The sequence below is a fragment of the Candida albicans genome, chromosome 1 (genome assembly GCF_000182965.3).
Source record: "Candida albicans SC5314 chromosome 1, complete sequence".
NCBI lineage: Eukaryota > Fungi > Ascomycota > Pichiomycetes > Serinales > Debaryomycetaceae > Candida > Candida albicans.
This window is the reverse complement of record NC_032089.1, coordinates 1584317-1593095: the sequence shown is the minus strand read 5'-3', so window position 1 is coordinate 1593095 and position 8779 is coordinate 1584317. Positions and strand designations below refer to the sequence as shown.

The following is an 8779-nucleotide window of genomic DNA, read 5'->3' as shown; positions in this document are numbered from 1 at the left end:
GATTTTTTCTTTACAAGTTTCATATATTTTTATAACTAAAGAAAGAAGGTTGGAAGATCTAACAAATTTTTTTTGTTCCCCGTTAACCGAAACACACATACATATACTTCTGTCCACACACACACTACCACAAATTTTTGAGTTGATTTCAAACAAGGGTTTTAGAATTTTCCGATTTGTTTTGGTCTTAGTTTTAGCTTGACAATCAAAAAAGAATTACAAAACATCGAACAACCTTCGACCTTCCCCCCACACTCGTTCCCCCTCTCCTTGCCTCGAGTACACTTCACACCTCAGATCTCATTAACATAACGTCCTATATTGCCAAGCAATTTTACTACGACAAATTCAATCATTAGGGCTATTTTGACACTTTGAATTACAATTTTATATCAGTGTCGCATTATTACTATTTCCATTTTCAACAAAGTATTGGATATAACACGTTTCTATCAATCATTACCAACCTGACCAACAGAGTATCCATTAATTCTTAGTTAAATATATTTCTTTTCACTTTTTTCACTTTTTTCATTTTTCAATTGTTGTGCCCCCCCCTCGTTGCGGATCAAATAATATAACTGCCTAATACACTCTTTCGCCATGTCAATTACTAAAACATACAATGGTGATCCTACATCACTTGTACCAACTCAACTGGTAAAAGAATCATTAAGACTAATTGAAGATTTAAAATTCTTTTTAGCCACTGCTCCAGCAAATTGGCAAGAGAATCAAGTGATTCGAAGATACTATTTAAACCACGATGAAGGTTTTGTCAGTTGTGTTTATTGGAATAACTTATATTTTATCACTGGTACCGATATCGTCCGTTGTATCGTTTATAAATTTGAACATTTTGGAAGGAAAATCATTGATCGGAAAAAGTTTGAAGAAGGTATTTTCTCCGATTTAAGAAATTTGAAATGTGGCGCCGATGCAATTTTGGAACCTCCTCGTTCAGAGTTTTTAGAATTCTTATTTAAAAATTCTTGTTTGAGAACACAAAAGAAACAAAAAGTGTTTTTTTGGTTTAATGTTCCTCATGATAAGTTAATGGCAGATGCCTTGGAACGAGATTTGAAAAAGGAAAAAATGGGTCAAAGACCAACAACAATGGCCCATCGAGAACCAGCATTATCATTCCATTACGACGAGTCTTCCAGTTTATACACTCAATTGGGTAAACACATGGAAACTCAGAAGAGAATCAACGACGCAGCCACAAGCTCTACTTCTAATACTGCTACCACTTTAACCGACACCGGTGTATCCTCAGGATTGAATAATACCACTTCTGGTGGCGGCAGTGATAGTGCAACCTCCACACACAACAACAATGAGGCATCGACCAAACCAAGTAATGGCAGTGAAAAATCGTCACCGGAGTACACTACAACTGCCCGCGGTAGAGATGAGTTTGGATTCCTTAATGAAGCCACACCAAGTCAATACAAAGCCAATTCAGATTATGAAGACGATTTCCCATTGGATTATATCAATCAGACCACTCAAAATTCTGAAGATTATATTACTTTGGATGCAAATTATCAGGCAGGAAGTTATGCAAATATGATCGAAGACAATTACGATTCATTTTTGGATGCAACACTATTTATACCTCCAAGTCTTGGCGTACCTACAGGTACAGCTGCGACTGCAACAACATCAAACCAAGTTGCCTTCAACGACGAATACTTGATTGAACAAGCCCAACCAATAAGGACTCCACTACCCCCAATATCATCATCAACAATATCCGGATTATTACAACCAAAATCAGCTGCTAAATTCTTTTCACTACAGAGTGCTAATGGTGGAGAAGAATTTTTCCCTGCTTATCAAAATGACCCATCTACTGCTAATGCCGGGTTTGTGCCGCCAATTTCAGCAAAATATGCAACTCAATTTGCTACTCGACAAGTCGCCACCCCAACCTATATAAAGGCAATACCGCAAACTGGTGCTGCTGCTGCCACTGGTAATGGTGGTCAACCACAACAATATTATGACCAGGCAACTGGTAATGCTTTTTACCCAGCAGAAATACCGGTGCTGTACAATGTTGTCCATCCTGAAAGTGAATATTGGACCAATAATTCTGGTGCAGTTGCTACTACTGCTGCTGCCACTGCTCCAATGTATGACGCTTCTGGGTTTCCTATACCTATTAACCAATCATATATGGTAATGAATGAACACGAAATGGTACCTTATCAATACATGAATTCCAATGGTGCTATGATTGGCATGATTCCACCTCACCAACAACAACAGCAACAACAACAACAAATTGCCATGGGATATCAAAGCATGTTGAGACAACAACAACAACAACAGCAGCAGCAGCAGCAACAACAACCTTCTTCTACAATGACTAAAAAGAAAAAGCAAATCCATTCGTTCAATAATAACAAGAGTTTATCATCTAATGGCGGTGGCATTACCAAGAAATCACACGATAATAATAATCATAGTAAAGTTAAAACTCTGTACGGATCATTAAATGATGTTGTGAATTCCAAAGTCACCAAAGTGATCAATAAAGAAGAAGTAAAACAGTCACAAACATAGATGAATAGATACAGAGAGAAAGAGAAAGAAAGAAAAAAACTAAGTAAATGGGATTCAAATAAATTTATTTTGTTTGTCGTTATCTATGCATTATGTTTATGGACTTGTTTTATTATGATTTATTTTTAAAGGAATATATACTTGGTTTGATTAATTCATTATTACTTCATACCCTTTATTATTTTTTTTTGGGCCTTTTCTTCCTTTTTTTCTTCCATCGTCGTCGTCTTTTTTTTTCATTTTCATTTCTTTGGACAAGATCATTAGATTAGATTTTCATTATTTTCAATGCATGTGTTATATTTTTGGTATTTTTAGTCATTTTAGTATGGTTTATTTTTCATTTTTTTCTCTTTCAATATCGATGGTTGTTACTTTTTACTAGAGGGAACATACAGTTTATTTATTTATGCTTTATAGGTCTTCTTTTTTTTAATTTCTATTCCGTTATTTACTATGCTAATGTTGCTTGTCTTTTAAGGATTTCAATTTTATATTATCAACAATTTTTAAATTACTCTTAGTATTCTATCTTTATTGAATGAACACATTCATGATATACAGTATATAAAACTTTATTCGAAATAAACTCTCTTCTATTTTTTTTTAAATGTAAGGCAACCCCATCTAAGCTGCGTATATAATAATAATAATAATAATACTACATGGTTTGGTTTGGATTTACCTCTTCATGTAAAACTCAATTAACCTCTGAGTAGAAGCAGGGTATCTTGATTTGACTTTATCCAAAGTATCTTTCACTTCAGGAGAAACATTAGTGTTTTTCAATAAATTACTATAGCAGATTGTTGCTGATTTCCGAAACATCACCTCACGTTCATGGAATAGTTTCCCAAATATGGTATCTAAACGATAAATTTTTGCAACATCCAAACAATTATCATCGACCAACACTTTAGCTAAATAGTTCAAACATAAACTCAGAATAGTCAAATTGTTTTCTTCTCCTTCTAAATAGTTCAAGGCATTTTTCTCAAATGATTTCATTAACTCATCATGGTTTAAACTTAACAACATTTCGTTCCATATAAAGTATAATTCACTATCCAATTCTTCTTGAGAGCAAGTATCAACTAAAAGTGCAAATAATTTATCAACATTGGGAGTGTCATTAAATTTTAACAATTGTTTCAACAAGAATAATCCATTCATAACCAATGAATGATCCAGTTTATCGATTTTACTGAAAAATTCCCATAACGATTTCTCCAACTTGTGTTTCCCCTTGTTAAGAAAAAATTCTTGGTAGTCATAGCTGGAAACTGACAATGAATCAACAAACCAAGTCATTTTCAATAACGCAGACTGAGAAGGCGTTTCCACTAATTTTGAGCAACAACTTTCAAATTCTTGACTAGTCAAACTCATATTCTCTGCGACTGCATTAACACGAATTGCTCTTGAAAATTTGGCATACTGAAATCCACCCCAATTTCTTTCTAATTTGGGTTTTTCTGAATTCTGCTTAGCATCCTCGTATATGGAGATTTTTCTAATCTTGTTGGAAATTGGTTTCAATGGATCAATTCTTTCCATAAACTGTTTCAAATTATCGTCATCATTTTTCGATTGATTTAATTTGGAACCACCACCATCTGCTATGGAAACATTGGCAAAATCATCCACCAATACTTCCGATTGATGTTCTGAGTTTGATCTTTTCAGAGAAATTTGGTCCATTTGCGACTGCTTCTGTGGTGATGAATCCAGAGCTTCTATCTTTGCCACCATCTTTGAATTATATACCTCTCCACTACCCAAAAACTCACTTCTCTTAGGTAATAGCATAGTAAAATCATCAGCACTGGGTTTCTGGGATAGAACGAAAGTACCTAAATTCAGTGTTGGCTTAACCACAGTCAAATCATAATCAAGTTTGCTTGACGGTCTTTCAAGTGTCATAGTGCTCTCAATACCAACTATAAACTCCACTTCTTCCTTAAGCTTGCCCTCGACATCTTCTACCAACAAACTGAACTTGTTACTGTCAATAGTATACAACTGACGAAACAACTGACAAAGGAGCGAATAATAATCAGTTGCCTTCAATACAATAATCAATTTGACAAGCTCTTGAAATATTTCTCCAAACTGAACGTCAGTAACTGCATGTTTACTCAAAGCTATCAGCAACGCCTGTAAAATCAGTTTCGTTATAGTCAACTTTTGGTTAGATATCTGCATTACAAGGGCATGACTTCCAGGTATGTTTGGGGTATCTGCCACCAATGTTAAAAGGTTGCAAGCTGACTCATAAAAAGTCAGAACATCGATACATTGAATAATCAAGCTGATAACAGCCTCATCAAATTCATCAAAAACCAACGCACAAACTCTTAAGAAATCATCAGGAAGTAACAACAGTGCTGCTTTTTTAAAAGTATAATCATTTGACGTGAAAAGTGGTTTCATAAATTGAACATGCTTTTCAGAAATGCTCTTAAGCAAGGAGTTGATTTCAGATGGTAGATTTTCTTTCCCTATAATCGCATATTTTAATAAATTTATACCCTCCTTTATCAAGTCACTATCACTGGACGATAAAAAGTTGATCATGGGATCGTTCTTGTTATTGAAAGAAGAAACAGCACCGGTGTCCAAACGACTCGACGGCCTCGAGATTTCAAGTGGCGATTTTTTATGCACCTCAGTTTTACTACGTTCTCTTTGCTTGAAAGTGGCTTTGGGACCACTTTGGGTGCTAGGATATGTCCAACTAGATGCTCTCACTGCTGGCTGGCTCTTATGCCCAACATCTGGCCTGAGTAACGACTTCTCCAAACGTGAGCTGCTTTTAGTTGGCCTTGGCAAAGGCACAGACTTTATTTTTGTTGACTGCTCACCCGAGTTACGAGAAGGCGGTCTTCGTTGACGCAATTCCTTATTCTTCTCTAATATAGCCTCTTTCAAGGATGGCCGAGATGGGCGACTGCTGAGGGTTCTGATGGGTGCAATTCCTGACCCGCCACTTTCTCTTTGAGATCTTTCAAGTGCCCTAACAATATTTGGTTCTAGTCGTTTTAAAAGTCTTTCTGCGTCTTCAGGGAAAACTCTAGTGAAACACCAATAGCATTCTTTGGCTGTTTGTCTAACATTAGGATTAGCATCTTTCAAAAGTTTCATAAACACCTTGTTTGCTGCTTCAATAAAACTGGAATCGTGATGTCCAATATAACTGCGGTCTATTCCTATCTTTAACAATAAAATATGCAACCAAATCAAAGAGTACGATCTAGGTTGATAATTTCTATCCTCTGATGCCAAGGTGATACGTTGAATCATTTTTGAAGTATACGGCAAGTTAGCGTATAACGCAGCAACCGACATATTTGCATTGGTGGAGGCAATATTTTTGGTGGAAGAGCATAGTTTGATCAACGTGGGGAAAAGACTCTCAGCCACTGGCTCTAATGATTTTTTCAAAATCACGGCACATTCTTTGATTAATTGACAACTGTTGGAACTTAACGTAGTACGAAGCGAGCTTGCTCCTTTGCACATTCCATTAGCTATAGTATGAATACACTGAACCAATTCTGATCTAAACTGTGTAGCACTATTCCCACGTAAAATCGATCTCATTTGCAAGATATTTTTTTCCCTTACTTTCCAATTTGATTCTGTTTCTTTCCCATCAAAACAAGGCATAAAAATTTCAAAAGTATTGAATAAACTATTTGCATCACGGATGTCGAGAGCCTTAATGGAGCTGTCTATTTCGTAATTGACTTTGTTTAAGAGTTCAAGTAATTCAACGTCATGACCAACATCAACTAAACTGCTCTGTATCTGGGACACCGGTGTGTTCAGTCTTGGTGTATTGGCTCTTTGTACGTGAGGTTCTGGGTCACTACCACGAAGTTTAGAAATGACACTACCTAAAAGTTTGTCTTTGGTTGCTTGTGCTAACAGGTGTGATTCTATTTGCTTTTTGAACCCTTCTATAGCGGATGGATTTTTTTCAAGGTAAATAGAAAGTAACTCTTTAGTAGAAACAATAATCTCCTCATTATGGGGATTAATTTCAATTGAGTGCAAAATCTTTGGTAAGAATTTCGGTACATTGAATTTGGCACTTATATTTTTCAAAATTTGGGTCATCCAATCGATGGTTTCAATGGTAATTTTAGTATTTGGGTTTTCAAAAGCAATCTCCGTCAATGCATCCTCGACTTCAATAGGACTCGATAACCAATAGTCTTCTAGTGATTTCTTGGCCAGGTTGGTGCCAGCTGGTGATGATGCATTTCCTAATTTGTTGATTAAAATTGGTAAAATTAAAAAGCATTCTTCTTTTAAAATGTTACCTGATTTATCTTGAACACTTATTCTCTTGATAAGGTAAGAAAGCGAATTAAAACTGACAGAAGAAATATTTAAACGAGTAATCTCCAATCCTTTAGTAATTATTTGTAAATAAATTGGTACATTTCTTAAATCAATGGTATCTTTCTTAATATGAGTTTTCAAATTTTGTATATGTGACAATTTAATTTCATCCTGGATATCATAGGAAGATATTATTTCCAATAATTCAATAGGAGAAATGCTATTAAACTTTGTTGTCAGCATTTGTTGTGATATATATGGATATATGTAGTTGTTGTTAATGATGATACAAGAAATAAATAGAAAGAATTATCAAAGATTAATCAAAATCAAAACAACTGACCAAAAAAAGAAGAAGTTTGGCAACAGCAAAAAAAAAAGAGGGGGAGAATGATAAAATTGGTAGTTGATGATGAAAAGATTAACTGTGTAAAGAAGTAGTTAGTAATAGAATGAAATAACAAATAAATTAAATAGTGTAAATATGTTCAAAGAACAAAAAAAAAAAAAAAATTTTTTGAAAACAAAACAAAACAAAACGCGCCTGCTTTTTTTTTTCATCATCACCAACAGTCATTCATGGATTTACAGTTCTGATCTAAAACACACGACTTTGTTGATTCCTTAAAAGAAATGTTTTAGATATGTTACACCAACAAATAATTTGAACATCCTAATACTAAATTCAAAACTCACATAAAACTGATGTTACTGTTTAGTTTTTGTTTGCAAAATTTCTATCACCCACTATTATATTAAGAGAACTAGATCTAAAATAGTAGAAACTAGTGTGTCATGTCACGTGATAACTTTTTGGGGCCTGCTATTGATTCAATTATCATTTCCCCCCACAACAGTATATACCATAATTGGCCATTTATTGGTATATATATAGAGAATAAAAATTGAAGAATTGTAATAAATAGATATATTTTCAATTTGAGTAAATATAGTGCTGTCAAACCATTGGAGCTCAAAAGAAAATAAGAGTCCAGCTGTTAATAAAGAGAATACAATATGAAGTTCTCTGCATTCCAGTGAGCTGTATATTATATAGATTATAGAACAGAGACGTTACTTAGAATCTTTACTACAATCGTTCATTTTCTTTCTGGGACGTGTTTTTATCTTTTTCCAGGATTGCTACACAAAATTTGATAGATTTTATTCTATCACCAGTTGTTCGGGGCGGGGGTTATTTTACTATTTTTTCTAGAGCGTTCTTCTCGGGTTTTCTTTTTATTTTTCTTTTTTTTTTTTGCATTTGTCAATTTTCCGATAATCAAACATATAGACTTACAATTATCAACAATCATCAATGGGCAACGAGTTATTATCAACCGCAAGAATATACACGTTCAAAATACCCGATGCATATAATAATGTGATAGATTTCGACCAATTCAAGAATAAAGTGATACTAATAGTCAATGTGGCAAGTTTGTGTGGGTTCACACCTCAATATAAAGAATTGCAATTGCTTTACGAAAAATATCATGAACGTGGTCTAGAAATATTAGGATTTCCTTGTAATCAATTTGGAAATCAAGAACCACTTCAGGAAGAAGAAATAGTCGAATCTTGTAGACGCAATTTTGGTGTCAGTTTCCCCATAATGAAGAAAACCAAAGTTAATATAGATTGTGATGGCCATGAGTCGGAATTGTACAAGTACTTGAAATCTGAAAAGCCTGGTGAAGTGGGTTTTAAAGGTGTCCGTTGGAATTTTGAAAAGTTTATAGTGAACAGAAAAGGTGAAGTTGTTGCTAGATTTAACTCTCTAATAACACCACTACAACTCGAAGGGTTTATTGAACAACTTTTATCAGAATAGAAATACAGTAGTATTATACAT

General features: G+C 34.4%; 3 protein-coding genes across 3 annotated transcripts; 2 read left to right on the top strand and 1 right to left on the bottom strand. All coding sequences in view use genetic code 12, as the record gives it.

Moving 5' to 3' along the window:
- Positions 1–603: 603 nt before the first annotated feature.
- Positions 604–2574, top strand: CPH1 (homeodomain family transcription factor; the record flags this gene model as incomplete). Its single annotated transcript, XM_708784.2, has 1 exon — positions 604–2574. One exon carries the CDS (start codon positions 604–606, stop codon positions 2572–2574), a length of 1971 nt encoding a protein of 656 aa, XP_713877.1.
- A 681-nt stretch (positions 2575–3255) lies between these two features.
- CAALFM_C107360WA (uncharacterized protein) lies at positions 3256–7167 on the bottom strand (the record flags this gene model as incomplete). Its single annotated transcript, XM_708786.2, has 1 exon — positions 3256–7167. The coding sequence occupies one exon, from the start codon at positions 7165–7167 to the stop codon at positions 3256–3258; it is 3912 nt and encodes a 1303-aa protein (XP_713879.1).
- Positions 7168–8242: 1075 nt separating this feature from the next.
- Positions 8243–8758, top strand: GPX3 (Gpx3p; the record flags this gene model as incomplete). Its single annotated transcript, XM_708787.2, has 1 exon — positions 8243–8758. One exon carries the CDS (start codon positions 8243–8245, stop codon positions 8756–8758), a length of 516 nt encoding a protein of 171 aa, XP_713880.1.
- Between the last annotated feature and the right edge of the window lie 21 nt (positions 8759–8779).